The sequence below is a fragment of the Procambarus clarkii genome, chromosome 87 (genome assembly GCF_040958095.1).
Source record: "Procambarus clarkii isolate CNS0578487 chromosome 87, FALCON_Pclarkii_2.0, whole genome shotgun sequence".
Taxonomy (NCBI): Eukaryota; Metazoa; Arthropoda; class Malacostraca; order Decapoda; family Cambaridae; genus Procambarus; species Procambarus clarkii.
In genome coordinates, this window is record NC_091236.1 from 10,041,106 (window position 1) to 10,057,456 (window position 16,351).

Below are 16,351 nucleotides of genomic sequence, written 5' to 3' on the forward strand. Positions count from 1 at the left end.
TGTATAAACTTGATCCATTTTTAAGTTACATTATTGCACAACAGCTTAAGAAAAAACTCTGAAAGGGTTACTATGTCTCATTTCAATATTATATTCATATATATTGTGTGTTCATTGAGGCTTTAATCTTTCATCCTTATTCTCTGACCGCTTAATCCTATTATTCTAAGCTAACTCTATACCTGCTTCTGGGTAATTCTTTACCTGGGGATATGTGGTCATGTTGACCAGACCACACACTAGAAATTGAAGAGACGACCCTCTGATTGTCGTCTCTTCAATTTCTAGTGTGTGGTCTGGTCAACATACTTCAGCCACGTTATTGTGACTCATCGCCTGCATATGTGGTCATATTCAGCTGTTGACCTGTACCCTCGGTCACTACGGGCTCACCATAGCCCGTGCTACTTGCCCCGCTCCTGTGCCAGGTACGTTACGGGCTCACCATAGCCCGTGCTACTTGGAACTTGTTCCGAGTAGCTGAAGCTATAACAACAACAACTGTACCCTCCCTTTGTTTCTGCTAGTCAGTCTGGTGTTGACAACGGATGTAACACGGCCGAAACGTTCATCTTCCTTTCCATATGCAGGCGATGAGTCACAATAACGTGGCTAAAGTAAGTTGACCAGACCACACACTAGAAGGTGAAGGGACGACGACGTTTCGGTCCGTCCTGGACCATTCTCAAGTCGATCAAAATCATCTTCCTCTCCAATTTCTTTGTGGATTTTCCGCATACTTATATAAATTTATGTAAGTATATATGAATTACATTTATTCACCTTTTCAAGTAAAAGGCGAATTTTCACAACTGAACTTGAACTTGAACCGAACTTGCCTGAAACGCTATGCGTACTAGTGGCTTTAGGTATTGTATGTACTACCTCTATCTTTAAATCAAACAGAATGTTTGTACTGTAACTCTGCAACTATGTATGTACTTTTCCTAAATAAATTATTATTATTATTATTATTATTATTATTATTATTATTAACTCGTCCTCGACTCAAGTCCATTATATCCAGCGGTCAACCCCCACAGACGCATTCATAAATTTGTATATGCTGTTCATTCAAAACGGGAATTTTCTCAAATATAAATTAATATTATAATATATTAGCGTTTTGTGCATATATAGGCATAGGTTAGGTGGTTAGGTTCTGTTCTCGATTATTTGTAATTGTTTTACGTGGGTAAAGCATTTATAGCATTGTGGTTCGAACAAAACTCGTCAGTGAAGCACTTGTTCCGGAAGTGTTCGAACGAAATCAGTTGTGAGTCGTGTGTAAACCGTTTTTCATTCATAAACAGGGAGGTTTGGCGGGTACATGGAATCACTTTCGGGTCTTTGTTTGGAGGACGGGCTGCACCATCAGAACTGAAGGTGAACATACGGTTTTCCGTACGTTCAGGGGAACACCAATATGGTGTTCCCCTGAAGGACACCACCTGGCAGGTGATCTCGGAGGGATTCCCAGCCCACCGACATTTATCTCCCGTCCCATTCTCCCTCTCCCTCTCTCTCTCCCTCCCTCCCTCTCTCTCTCTCTCTCTCTCTCTCTCTCTCTCTGAGCCGGATTTTTACGTGAGCGTCTAATTACCGCAAGCTGCCACAAGCTACACAAGCTTCACAAAGCTTCCTGGCAATACGTTAGTAATGAATAAATATGATAGGTTAGGTTGACCTAACCTAATTGTAATGTTATTTGTCTATTTGTACTCACTGCATTTGTGCGCACCTTGAGGGACTTGAAGTAGAGGGGGGTAGAAATAGCCTAAGCTACTCTATCCCTTTGAGATGTATTTATTGCCTATCTCAATAAACATACTTGAACTTGAACCTAACCTAACTTAATCGACGCTTGGATCGTCGACTTGATTTGGCGTCACCAGCTCTTTATTTTCGTCTAATTTCTTTATAAAAAGATACTTTTTCAGATTAAAATTATGTTTTTTTCGTGTTGTACATTCAGCACCAACATTATAATGAGTAAATACATCATATTTATTCATTACTAATTTATTGCCAGTGAAGCTTGTGTAGCTTGTGGTAGCTTGCGGTAATTAGACGGACCGTTTCTTAGAAGATCAATGGTAAAACTGTATATTTGCTTATATACACAAGCAAAAGTGCAACAAGAATAAAAAAAAAATCCTTTATTAAATAATATACAATATAAAGGTTAAATTTACATCAATTTCAAGGGAAATACTACATTACATATAAATACTACATTACATATAGTTTATATAATTCTCAGCAAGCTAATTTTCCATATCATCACCGAGCATGAGCCGTAAACCCGCAAATGTTATACCTGATCCTGCCTCGCAAGAACTTCAATATTTTGTCTACCAAGTAACCCACCTGCCTGCTTATCCACAAACAAGAAATGTAATCAGAAAGTATTTTTAATTTTCTTGCATTTTAGCTCCTATGAGACTTTGCGGTGTATTTAGATAATACACCGGTTGGTCTCACTCATAATGTGAGACCAACGAATTTAAAGACATTTAATTTGCCCCTAAATTCGGCACTGCCTGGGGCATCTTCATTCAATCTAAAATAAACAATTCCCATCTTCCCTTTGCCCTTGCCAAACCTTTAGTCGAAAAATACAATCCTCGTATTAGGTTTTAAAGTCCTAAAATTCAGTAGACAAAGCCTAGCTTCCATGTGAAATGGAGTTGATATTAACTCAAATACCATTGTGCAAAACGTATTTGAAATTTATTATCAATTATTTACAACATTTTATACAAATATATGTATGAATATATATATGGCGCCCTGCAACTGCATACAAAATCATTGTTCAGCGTTCAAAAACATTTCTTCTTGTATTATTGAGTCTATAATAGATTAAATTGTAATAAAAATGTTGATATCTCAAACCCCTATACTTATGAAAGAGTTATCTTATCCGAGCGAGATGCGTCACTGCCGTAGCCAGGATATACCATTCTGGTGGTCGTCACTGAACGTCTCGGCGAGGACCAGTGAGGATCCCACACTCGTCACAGCTCACAACAACTGAGGCAAGTCCCAAACAACCTCTTGTGCAGTGATAGTTTGGATAACGTTGTTCATACTGCTAGTTCGGGAATTCTCAACCCGTCCTGAACTCGAGTCCATTACATCAAGCGGTCGACCCCACAGACGCATTCATAAATTTTAATATGCTGTTCATTCAAAACGGGAATTTTCTCAAATATAAACTAATATAATAATATATTATCATATTGTGCATATATAAGCATAGGTTAGATTAGGTGTTTAGGTTCTGTTGGCGATTATTTGTATTTGTAGTACGTGGATTTTACGTACATTTACTAACCCGTCCTCGACTCAAGTCCATTACATTCAGCGGTCGACCCCACAGACGCATTCATAAATTTTAACATGCTGTTCATTCAAAACGGGAATTTTCGCAAGTATAAATTAATATTATAATATATTAGCATATTGTGCATATATAGGCATAGGATAGGTTAGGTTAGGTGTTTAGGTTCTGTTGGCGATTATTTGTATTTGTAGTACGTGGGTGAAGCATTTACAGCGTTGTGATTCGAACAAAAGTCGTCAGTGAAGCACTTGTTCCAGAATTGTTCGAACGAAATCAGTTGTGAGTCGTGTGTAAACCGTTTTTCATTCATAAATGGGGGGTTTGGCGGGAACATGGAATCACTTTTGGGTCTTTGCTTGGAGGCCGGGCTGGGATTTCTAAATAGCCCTCCTGTGTGGTGATAACTATATCATGATTCATAACGATCCACATCACAGGCATTACAAGTTCAAATTATTTTAGTGCGTGTCTCATCTTTTTTTTTAGATTCCTGGATATTTTAATGAAAATATGGCAATATAACAATGATAATTAATTTTGTCGAGGACAGGAAGCCTGTGTATTTACATATGAATTATATGTACTTGTAGCGAGGTCCCCCCCCCAAGGTTGAACTACTGGCCCTCCCCAGGATGCAGCCTCACAGCAGTTGCCTAACTCCCGGGTGCCTCTTTTAAGTACACATTTCTAGGTGAACAGAGGAATTAGGTGAATGGAAACGTGCCCAACCATTTCTGTTCTGCCGGGAAATTGAACCCAGGATCCTCAATTGAGATTAGATATTATTTGTTGAATGTTAATCAACATTTTGATGTTACAATGTCATCTTGCTTTAACAATGAAGTGCGTACACTCAGATAAACTCAGGTGTTCGTGTTGAGCTCTTGGTCCCCACCAGCCCAACTATGGGCTATTTAATGCAATGACTAAGTGGTTGGGCACCATTCCTTTCCCCCCGTCCCGTCCCAAATCCTTATCCTGACCCCTTCCAAGTGCTATATAGTCGTAATGGTTTGGCGCTTTCCCTGATAAGTCCTTCCTTACCACCCTTCATACATTTCCTCTCATATAAGGATTTTCCGCATACTTATATAAATTTAGATAAGTATATATGAATTATATTTATTATATTTATTCACCTTTTCAAGTAAAAGGTGAATTTTTCACCTTTTACTTATATTTCAAGTTTAAAAGGCTTATATTTCAAGTTTTTCATATAAGGGGGTAAAAGGATGGCACAACAATGAGTTTGTTATAAAAGTTTAGATTTAGAGATTACCACGTTATCTATTAGAGGTGGGATCAGCAAAAGGCTTCAAAAAGGTCACATAAATATATTACTGTGTGTACTGTGGCTTTGTATGACTAAACCATCTTGCGAGATGGTTAAGTTAATTATCATCAGAAAGCACTAAACCATTACAACACACTTGGAAGGCATAAAGGAATAAGGATTTAGGATAGAACAACTAGCTCTTGACCAAGTATGTGACCCTTATATAGTCTACTACGCAGTCTACCCGGATTGGTACATTCTTTTGATAATTACTTCGCATAGTCTAGGATAGCTGCATAAATGCAGACGAGACTAAATTTAAAAAACAAAGTGATTTGGTGTACAAGGGAGCTAGGTCTACTGGGCATGCAAAGCCTACTTGCATGCGACTGTAGGCCTTTGCAGTTTCATGTTTAGCAATCTCATGTTGAGATGAGATCGATTCCACGACTTCCTTTCTTAGCTCATTCCATTTTCCAACTACTCTTACAGTAAATGAGAACTCCACACAACCCTGAGACTCATATCTGTGTCTCTAGTTTCCATCCATGTCTTCTGTCATTGTTATCAGTAAACAGTTCCCTTTGTCACCTATTTAATGTCTTTCTCTGTTCTCTGATAGGTCCATCACCCAGCTCATCTAGTTCTAGAACCAGCTTATTTGTAAACTTCTGCACTTAAGCCTAGCACCAAAACAACTCTCTGCACTTAGGTGATGAAAATGAGTTTAGGGAACTAGGTATACGCAAAGGCTATATCCAGAATTTATGATTGGGGATCACAAAAGGGTAAATTCCATAATAACAAATAAACGAGTCATTTTAACTAGTTGAAACTTGACCAAAAATAGCTAATGTCTCCATTAGTATTGAAATTTAACATAAAAAACCTGGGGTCAGATTCACGAAAGCACTTACGCAAGCACTTACGAACGTGTACATCTTTCCTCAATCTTTGACGGCTTTGGTTACATTTATTAAACAGTTTACAAGCATGAAAACTTCCCAATCAACTGTTGTTATTGTTATAAACAGCCTCCTGGTGCTTCGGAGCTCATTATAACTGTTTAATAATTGGAAACAAAGCCGCCAAAGATTGAGAAAAGATGTGCAGGTTCCTAAGTGCTTGCGTAAGTGCTTTCGCGAATCTGGCTCCTGGACATTGAGAAGTAGGTACTCGCCATACACCAGGCATATTCCCACCCCAAATTTCCATCACTGGGACTAATAAAGGCACATCATTCTGCAGGTGTTGAAGATGAAGTGGTCGGTGTTGGTGGTAGTGTTGGCGATGGTGTTGGTGATGGAGGCGCCTGACCCTTGTCATGGCCAGGATTGGGATGACACAATCACCCTCATTATCAACAAGCTGGCAGGGTGAGTCTCCCAAACTCTGATCTTGCTTTTTGTCAAGTCTTATTTTATTATTATTTACAATGTAAGGGAAAGAGATAGTTATAAACTTATCTTTATTTTAGGTTATGGCATGAAGGTGAGGCTAAGTTTATGGGCCATAGCTGCCGCTACAGCTACAAGCCCACCTTCTACAGGTGGAAAATGTACTACAAGGGTAAAATGTGGTGCCCAGGATGGGTACCTTTCTCTGGCCATTGTAAGTATCCCAGTATGGACACGGACACATGTATATATATGTATGTGTAACTGAATGTAGCTAAACTCTGTAATGTACAATGGATGGAAGGTACAAAAAAAAATCACGTTTAGCACTATCAGAATACTGTAGAAGGTCGCGCCGAAAAGTGAAACTAACAATAAACCTGTTTAGCCTAAATAAGCAATTCTAGCCTATTATATACTTTTTAGGCCTAGTTTAGTACACATGTATTAGGCATAGGACAGTTTTGGTTTGGCTGTTTTCTCAACCAGTTATCTTACAAATTACGTCTGAAATTTCAATTGAAATTTTGTAAACGGGCAAACGAGCGAAAAGCGACGTAATTTTAAGAGGACGGGTTGGTTTTCTCTCTCTGGTGTTCTACAAATTTAATGGTAAAAAACGGTACATTTTTAGGAGTAACTCAATATTTTGTACTTCCATCCATAGTAATAAAAGGTACTAGCCTTTTTTGGACAGGTTAAAAAATCATATAACATTTTAACCAAAACATGTTGATAGCTTTTAAAACACGAATCGTTGCCATATCATACATGAGGCTTTTGTCGTATCATCGCAAAAAAATTACATATATAAAACATTGAAATAAAGCGTTGAAATTGCAGAAAGCCTACTAACCCATAGGAGGTAGCTCCTATTTATAGCTACCTAAACTCATTCATATATGTTAATCTACGTTAGAAATAATTAGATTCCGTGTCTATTGTTTCCCGGTAATCTGTACCGCAAATAACCCTTTTTCCAAAATAGTATTTACCCAGGTATTTTCAAAATTTAAACGTAATACTTTATTAATATTACGTAATTAAACGTAATTAACACTGTCACATGCTAGTTTCAGGGGAGAGATAGTACTTTCACACACCAGGATCAGGAAAAAGAGAGTACTCTCACACTGAAGTATTAGGAGAGTACTTTCAGACTGAAGTATTAGAAGAAGGAGAGTACTTTCAGACACTAGTATCAAAGAAGTGAGGGCGGTGTTCCGAGCGACTGTTATAACATGCTTGTTATCATGCACATCCTGAGAGCATTTATTAATCTCAATGTATAATTATGCCCTGACAGCCAGAACTGAGAGCAGGTCTGGAGCTATCGAGCACGCTACGCGGGACTTCGTCAAACAGGCCTTGGAGAAGAACCTGTTTACTGCTGAGGAAGCTTCAGCTTGGATAAAGAATTAGGAGTCTTTTCATTCCTGGTCCGGAGGTCTTTTTCAAGTAGTGGCTATCTAATGTTTGTACGAGTGGACCCAAACTGACGTCTCAACGATCTACATTTGATGCCTCTACAATCAAGTGGGAATCTAGGCCGGGATTCATCAAATATTTAAGTGTTCACTTAAGACTATATTCATGGTTCCTCAATTATTGCGGTTTGTTTGTATTTATAATGATACTAATCTGGGGGAGAACGACCTCGCAGCGCTTCAAATTTAAAAATTCAAATTCAAATTTGAAACGTCCAAGCTGTTAACGTGTTTAACAATTATAGAGTAAGTAGCCATGATTGACGAAAGATGTACAGATTTCGTAGGTGAATACTTAAACGCTTTATGAATCTTGGCTCAGCTGTCGCCTTACGTGTTTGTGATAAGAGTTACTTCCTGGTATCCATGTAAGAATTATTTTATTGAGAGAGTTTATCAAAAGGCTTAAGATAATGTCAGCCTGTTTATCATAGCACACAATTAAGTAATAAACTGTGGATATTATGGACGTATGCAATAAACAAAACGAAGCCTATTCCATTTGTAACTGCAAAATATGCTGCAGTTTCTCATATATATATATATATATATATATATATATATATATATATATATATATATATATATATATATATATGTCGTACCTAGTAGCCAGAACTCACTTTTTGGCCTACTATTCAAGGCCCGATTTGCCTAATAAGCCAAGTTTTCCTGAATTAATATATTTTTTCTAATTTTTTTCTTATGAAATGATAAAGCTACCCATTTCATTATGTATGAGGTCAATTTTTTTTTATTGTAGTTAAAATTAACGTAGATATATGACCGAACCTAACCAACCCTACCTAACCTAACCTAACCTATCTTCATAGGTTAGGTTGGGTTAGGTTGCCGAAAAAGGTAGGTTAGGTTAGGTTAGGTAGGTTAGGTAGTCGAAAAAACATTAATTCATGAAAACTTGGCTTATTAGGCAAATCGGGCCTTGCATAGTAGGCTGAGAAGTGCGTTCTGGCTATTAGGTACGACATATATATATATATATATATATATATATATATGTATATATATATATATATATATATATAATATATATATATATATATATATATATGTATATATAGTATATATATATATATATATATATATATATATATATATATATATATATATATATATATATATATATATATATATATATATACAAAAGCTTTTACAATATAATAAAAGTAATTTACGTTCTATTAACTTTAGGTGAATAAAGGTTTATAATACTTAAACAAGTGTTTATTTCTCTAAAATTTAACAATAAAAAATATATTGATAATCGTGAACAAAAATTTGGTCGTGGATTATTATTAATCATTTACCTTTGTTCGTGAATCAGATTTGAAAGCAGTTTGTGAAATATTAGCGAGGAAAGTGAGTAATAGGCATATCAATTGACAATTTGTGAGTATTGAAATGAATTCATTTAAATAAGGGAGACCCTTCCTAATGTTGGTATTCAGCATGAGGTCGACACAATCCTTAGCATGAGGTCGACACAATCCTTAGCATGAGGTCGACACAATCCTTAGCATGAGGTCGACACAATCCTTAGCATGAGGTCGACACAATTCTTAACATGAGGTCGACACAATCCTTAGCATGAAGTCGACACAATCCTTAGCATGAGGTCGACACAATCCTTAGCATGAGATCGACACAATCCTTAGCATGAAGTCGACACAATCCTTAGCATGAAGTCGACACAATCCTTAGCATGAGGTCGACACAATCCTTAGCATGAGGTCGACACAATCCTTAGCATGAAGTCGACACAATCCTTAGCATGAGGTCGACACAATCCTTAGCATGAAGTCGACACAATCCTTAGCATGAGGGCGACACAATCCATTAACTTGGTTAATACCCAAGTTAATGTGTATTAACTTGATTAGGCTCAGCTGGGTTGGGTAAGGTAAGGTTAGGTTAGGTTAGGTTAGGTTAGGTCAGGTTAGGTTAGGTTTTAAAACCCGTTGGCGAACCGCTTTTTTGAACGATGTAACTTGTATCCATTTCTACAGCCAGTTAATCAACGTGAAAACCCCAATCAGCTTCCAATCAAAATCTAAGGAAAAAGTGGTCTGTTAGTATTATATAAGGATTTGATTATTGTGTAGCATAGCCAGTCTGCCACAATACCTTTGATGTAATTTTTTGGGAGTATCCTAGTAATTAAATAAGAATTATTTTAAACTGGTATCATGTAAGATTACACGATAGGTAAACTTATGACAGCTTCGATCATGGTAAACCATTGTATCCCTCTTAAAATTAAGCGCATAAATGCACCATTGACTGGATGTGGCGGCAAGGTGATGATTTAAATTAATAACTCGAACACAAAAAGTAAGATTAATAATCCTCTCTCTCTCTCTGTTCATGGTCGTGTTGATATTGGGTTGGTTTGCATTATGCTCGATCAACCAGGCTGTGACTCATACGTCAGGCTGCGAGCAGCCGCGTCCAACAGCCTGGTTGATCAGTCCAGCAAAAAGGAAGCCTGGTCGACGACCGGGCCGCGGTGACGCTAAGCCCCGGAAGCTCCTCAAGGTAACCTCAAGGTATGTCTAAATGGAATTATAACGACGTATTTTCTTAACCTTTTGATACGAAACAAACTAGATTAATATCACTTGAGAACTTATTTTGCACTGTAAAACATTTTTCTTAAGCAATAACTGACAACTCTGCTTGACATTTAGGGGTTTAAAGTTCATGCTCTGTGATAATATGAAACAAATGCCTTGTAAAATTTATGTAAGATTTATATTGTATTTTATTAAATAAAGTTAAAGAAAAAACTCTGCTTGGCTTATAGCTCCGTTAACAACAGCAGCAGCAGCAGTTTGTGAAGCCTCAGAATGCAACCCACAACAGTCGCTTAAGCCCCTGGGGGCACCTATTTACTTCTAGGTGAACAGAGCCATCAGGTGAAAATAACGCCTACCCAATCGTGCCTGTCTCGGAGATCAAACCCGGGATCATAAGTTGAGAGCCAAGAACATAGACGATTTCTACAAAGTGAACCAGACATTTGGAGTAAGCGATAGACTAAACTTGATAGACACAAGGGGGGGTAGAAATAGCCTAAGCTACTCTATCCCTTTGAGATGTATTTCTTATCTCAATTAGCATACTTGAACTTGAACTTGATGGACAGCAAGAGAAGGAGGGGTAGATATAGCCTAGTCTACTCTATCCCTTTGAGATGTATTTCTTATCTCAATAAGCAATCTTGAACTTGAACTTGATGGACAGCAAGAGAAGGGGGGGGGGTAGATATAGCCTAGTCTACTCTATCCCTTTGAGATGTATTTCTTATCTCAATAAGCAATCTTGAACTTGAACTTGATGGACAGCAAGAGAAGGGGGGGGGGGGTAGATATAGCCTAGTCTACTCTATCCCTTTGAGATGTATTTCTTATCTCAATAAGCAATCTTGAACTTGAACTTGATGGACAGCAAGAGAAGCATTGTAGGAGGCAGCGTTTAAGGGTAATAATCCTCCGCCTCGCTAAGGCGCAATAGATCATCGCTAATGAACACCTTGCCTACGCCCGCGAACATTTCTTGAGTTGGTGTTCGGGAGAGACTCTTCAATTACGGGTTGAAACCGTTCGGGATTGCGACGTAGCGAGCTCCCAGATTACGGTCTTTGCTTTGGCTTTTAGCTAGTCGGATGTGAGTGGAATTTTGATTAGCGAATCTTGCATTCAGAGCTTGTGATAATACGTTTTTTTTTCTCTCAAACGATGATCACAAGTTGTGCAAGAAATAGGCATGACCAAACTCAATGATGAACGTCGCAGGAGTCGAAATTCTTATGGGAGGATTTATTTACGATACATATATCGATAGGCTGCAATTTGTTATAATATTTTAAGCTTGCTCATTAACCATATTGCTAATTAGAGAATGATTATACCGGATTTACGACAATAATCAGATGACTATGAGCGAGCATTGACAAAACTGGCTTGAATGATTAGATATGATTTTTTAGCGGGTCCCACATCAACCCGTCCTCATCAACAAATGCCAAATGCTCATTAATCCAGCCACCAAACACACTGTTCATGAATGAACAATACTTTATACACTACTCATAAGGCCTGGTCGACGACCGGGCCGCGGGGACACTAAGCCCCGGAAGCACCTCAAGGTAACCTACTCGCAGCTGATGACGTATGTTCTTCACAAATTCTGCGCGATTCCCACTTCTCCAATGGCTTCATCCACGTCCTGCAAATACTAATAATTACCAACAGACTCTAACCAAACTTAGGCCTAACTATTCAACACAAATTGATGACTGCATCGTTGGGGTTGGATGCCGGTTGGACGACCCTAGCCTGAAGACAGACCGCCTACATACAAGATACAATGCAATATTCCACCCAGATTTCTAGGTTAACACTCTTTTAACTAATATTTCACAAGAGTATTTAAGATCTTATCATAATACTATGTACGTCGGAGTTATTTTTCATTACTTTCTCGTAATTGGCTGGTTATCGCTGCTCGTGGTGTAATCAGTACGCATTGCATTAGGCTGTCCATGTTAATATCAAACTATTGACAGCTCCACCCATTCATCAGCCTCTCTGGAGATAAGCAGGAGCTAGGCGCTCCTCCCAGCAGTCCCTCCTAGCAGTTCCTCCTAGGAGCTCCTCCCAGGAGCCCATCCCAGAGTTTTTGCTGGCTATTCCGGCGCCTTTTTGCAGTTCATCTTATTTCTCGGGTTGAGACAATTCCAATTCTAACCTTAATGAACATCGTTGTTAGGAATAGGCACAATGGGAATAATCTGTTTTACTTTATATCAATTCTAGAATAATATACACAATACAGCAAATTTGTCAAAGATCTGTAAAAGAATCATTTATCTGTGTGTGTGTGTGTGTGTGTGTGTGTGTGTGTGTGTGTGTGTGTGTGTGGTGTGTGTGTGTGTGTGTGTGTGTGTGTGTGTGTGTGTGTGTGTGTGTGTGGTGTGGTGTGTGTGTGTGTGTGTGTGTGTGTGTGTGTGTGTGTGTGTGTGTGTGTGTGTACTGTAGACCACATTTTTTATTATTATTATTATTATTATTATTATTATTATTATTATTATTATTATTATTATTATTATTATTATTATCTACCACAGACGTGGCCAGACATTTACAATGCTAACCAGCATATATACATTTGCTCCTGTCCTCCATGGACAGGGTTAGAGATGTGTTAAAATATAGTTCGAGGGTTTATTGAACACTCAACCACAGAAGGTGATTCGGTGCTTTTAAAATGCTAAGCTAACCTATATACATAAATACATAGATACACAGATTTACGTACGCCCTACATAAAGTGTTAGATGTGTCTTTTACATAGTGTCATTAATGTACATTTACAAAGGTGAAATGTAATTCTGATCAGCTTCCATATATACTTTATACCCATACATATACATACACACACACATATACATACATATATACACACACACATGCATTCACATACATTTGTCTCATTTACTCTGACAGGGTGAGATAGCTGATAAAGAAACTAGTGTGCAATTAAGCACTTAATCACTGAAGGTGATTAAGGTGCTTTTACAAGCTCAGGTTATATAGTTACATCATATACATACATTGTATAATTAATCTATTACATGGTCAATCTTGGATACAAGTCCAATATATCATCAAGTGTTCCAGTACTCATATAGTAGTTACAGAGTTCAGCATACCTTAGCCCAGGAGGGCGAAAGTCAGCCAGTATGGGACATTCTACAATATAATGTTCAAGAGAGTGCATGTTTTTCTTAGTGATGTGGTGGAAGCTGACTCCATACACAGCTTCAAGTGTAGATATGATAGAGCCCAATAGGCTCAGGAACCTGTACACCAGTTGATTGACTGTTGAGAGGCTCAACACCCGCAAGCACAACTAGGCGAGCACAACTAGGTGAGACCCCACCCACTCACAGGGTGTAAAGATATATATGACTCTCTGGATTACACCTGCTACTGGGCGGTGGCCAGATATATGACCAAACACTCTATAATTCCACAATCTCGGTTCACATCTGGCTAGAGTCTCTACAGCTCCAGTTACCGGCATTTCTAACACCCTTCCGACTCCTGGTTCAACCCACACGCTAAACTCCCACACAAGACTGTCGACGGGATACCGCGCTCCACCTGACAATGAGCCCTGATACCTGGAGCAACCTGATACTGGGGTATAAGGTGTCTGTGTGTGTGTGTACCCACTTAATTGTGCCTGCAGGACCGAGTCTGCTCTTAAATCCCGCCTTTTCAACTGTTGGTAATGTAACGCAATGGTTCCCTACACATTGCTATCGTATCTGCCTTGCCTTACCGTGAGGTGGTTGGTGTCGGGGATCAATGTCTCCGCGGCCTAGTCTCTGACCAGGACTCTTGTTTCATGGTTTGGTCGATCAGACTGTTCGACCCCGCTGACAGCAAGCTCAAGTAGGAGTTATATACAGCCTCTTTCGAATGCACTTTAATGTGTTTTCTGCATTTATGGGAGACATGTTCTATTATATTAGAGGTTTTTCTTGCAATTTGGGCTTCTAGGGATCTTCCTCACCCTTCTCTTGTCTCTGTTGCTGTACTCACTGTTGCTGTACTCCTGTAGTTGTACTCACGCGACCTTCCCAACATGTTACTTAGCCTGCCGCTGCTACTGCACGACAAGTACGGTGCGTTACGTACGCTACTTCAGTACGTGCTAGTTCCCTCTTGGCCCATCACGGTACTATGGTGCGCCCACTCCTTGGGCTCACGGTGTGGTCTTGCTGCATGATTTGACTGTGTGTGATCTTGTCAACGAGGCAATTAGTGGTTCAGCCAAACAAACAACATCGTTAAGTAACATAACCATCACGTCATCATGTCATGATGATATGATATCATGTCCTTTTCCAATCTCCTCTCTCCCTGGCCACACTCGCACACTTTCCCACCGTCAATGTCAACAAAGGGTTGCACCCAGAATCCCAAAGGTGTCATATGAAAACATGTTTTCAAAATCAATATATCTGAAGTCACTATTATTTCAACTAGTGATAAAGTCTACGGACTCGCGGCTGAACATTTCACATTCACAGACTTTGCGAAGGAGGGACATTGGGGCCGCGCTCCCCTATAGGGTGGGCACTATTGATCCTGTAAGGTTTAATGAAGTAAGCATTAAGCTCCTGGTCTCCAACCTCGAACAGACAGACTATTTTATTGATAAAGAAGACAACACAAGAGACAGGCGGAGAGATAAATGAACAGCACCATATGGCAACATGAGAGGCACTCAAATAGTAAGGATATATACCCCGAGAGGTATACCCCAGCTTCTCGGTGCATATACCATATTCAAGACTAAAGTATACTTGCTGGTTGATCAGTCAATTGCAATGCCATGACCTCACCAGCTCTTCAAAGAGCACACACAAATTACCTTCAAAGATGCAACATGGCAACCCCCACGAGGCAGAGGGTATATAAAGGAGAGGTCAACGCGGCGCCCGCTCAGTCCTCACACTACCGGCGGTAGGGTGTGTCACTCTGCACCATAGATTATTCAGCTTACTGATTTTTTACTAGTTTTGGAAACCGTTTTGGATAATATATCGTAAGTGTGAAATTTAACATAGATTATTATTAATTTTTTTTTCACTAAAACTGTATTATCATGTGAGTTTTAGAGCTAATTCACGTGAATAAAATTCTTGTATTCTGTTAAGAACGAATCAAACTCGTTATCCTGAAACCACTTCTCTTGAAGCCAGTACTGGAGAGAACCACCAGCTCTTCTGAAGCCTGTACCGTCGAGAACCACTAGCTCTTCTGAAGCCAGTACCGTCGAGAACCAGCTCTTCTGAAGCCAGTACCATCAAGAACCAGCTCTTCTGAAGCCAGTACCATCAAGAACCAGCTCTTCTGAAGCCAGTACCATCAAGAACCAGCTCTTCTGACGCCAGTACCGTCGAGAACCACTAGCTCTTCTGAAGCCAGTACCATCAAGAACCACCTCTTCTGACGTCAGTACCGTCGAGAACCACCTCTTCTGACGCCAGCACTGGAGAGAACCAGCTCTTCTGAAGCCAGTACCGTCGAGAACCAGCTCCTCTGAAGCCAGTACCGTCAGGAACCAGCTCCTCTGAAGCCAGTACCGTCAGGAACCAGCTCTTCTGAAGCCAGTACCGTTGAGAACCAGCTCCTCTGAAGCCAGTACCGTCAGGAACCAGCTCTTCTGAAGCCTGTACCGTCAAGAACCAGCTCTTCTGAAGCCAGTACCGTCAAGAACCAGCTCTTCTGAAGCCCATTTCACAAGAGGTGAGTGAACATGCTATCAGCACTATACCTCATCACGTCTTAAAGGAAACTATCTAATAAAGAGCAATGTCTCAACAATCGATATTACAGTAATAAATAAATACTTTTCTCGTGTACTGTAATAACCTGTAAGTTACATAAACACTTTGACAGCAACAAAACCTATAGTTGGAAGTAGTTGACGGGAGTGGCCAAATCTGTCAACTGAAAACTGAATTCCTTGCCACTAAAAAAAAAAAATATAAGAAAATCGCCACTAGAAAGCAATTTCTCCTCCAACGTCTAATCTCGCTGCTATAATAACTATAATGGGAATATGTATAACCAAGACTTTCAGATTGCTACATTGTTTTATTAGGATATCATATACATTTTTTATTTTTTACTTGGTAACGAATAGGAGGATGGGTTATATATATGTATTTTTCACTAATGTGCAATTTCTGGACGAGTTCGGCAATACTGGTTGAGGATCACTGGTTTACAGAGTATGGTGA

General features: G+C 39.2%; 2 protein-coding genes across 3 annotated transcripts in view; one reads left to right on the plus strand and one right to left on the minus strand.

Annotated features, from left to right (window-relative positions):
• The window catches only part of LOC123747028 (arrestin domain-containing protein 17), a 135,919-nt gene that overhangs the window by 33,937 nt on the left and 85,631 nt on the right, over window positions 1–16,351 (minus strand). The gene's annotated exons all lie outside the window — the stretch shown is intronic.
• LOC123747030 (anti-lipopolysaccharide factor) lies at window positions 2,893–7,974 on the plus strand. The gene is made up of 4 exons (XM_045728981.2): window positions 2,893–3,041; window positions 5,874–6,001; window positions 6,103–6,236; window positions 7,329–7,974. Exons 2-4 carry the CDS (start codon window positions 5,883–5,885, stop codon window positions 7,442–7,444), a joined length of 369 nt encoding a protein of 122 aa, XP_045584937.1. The 5' UTR covers window positions 2,893–3,041; window positions 5,874–5,882; the 3' UTR covers window positions 7,445–7,974.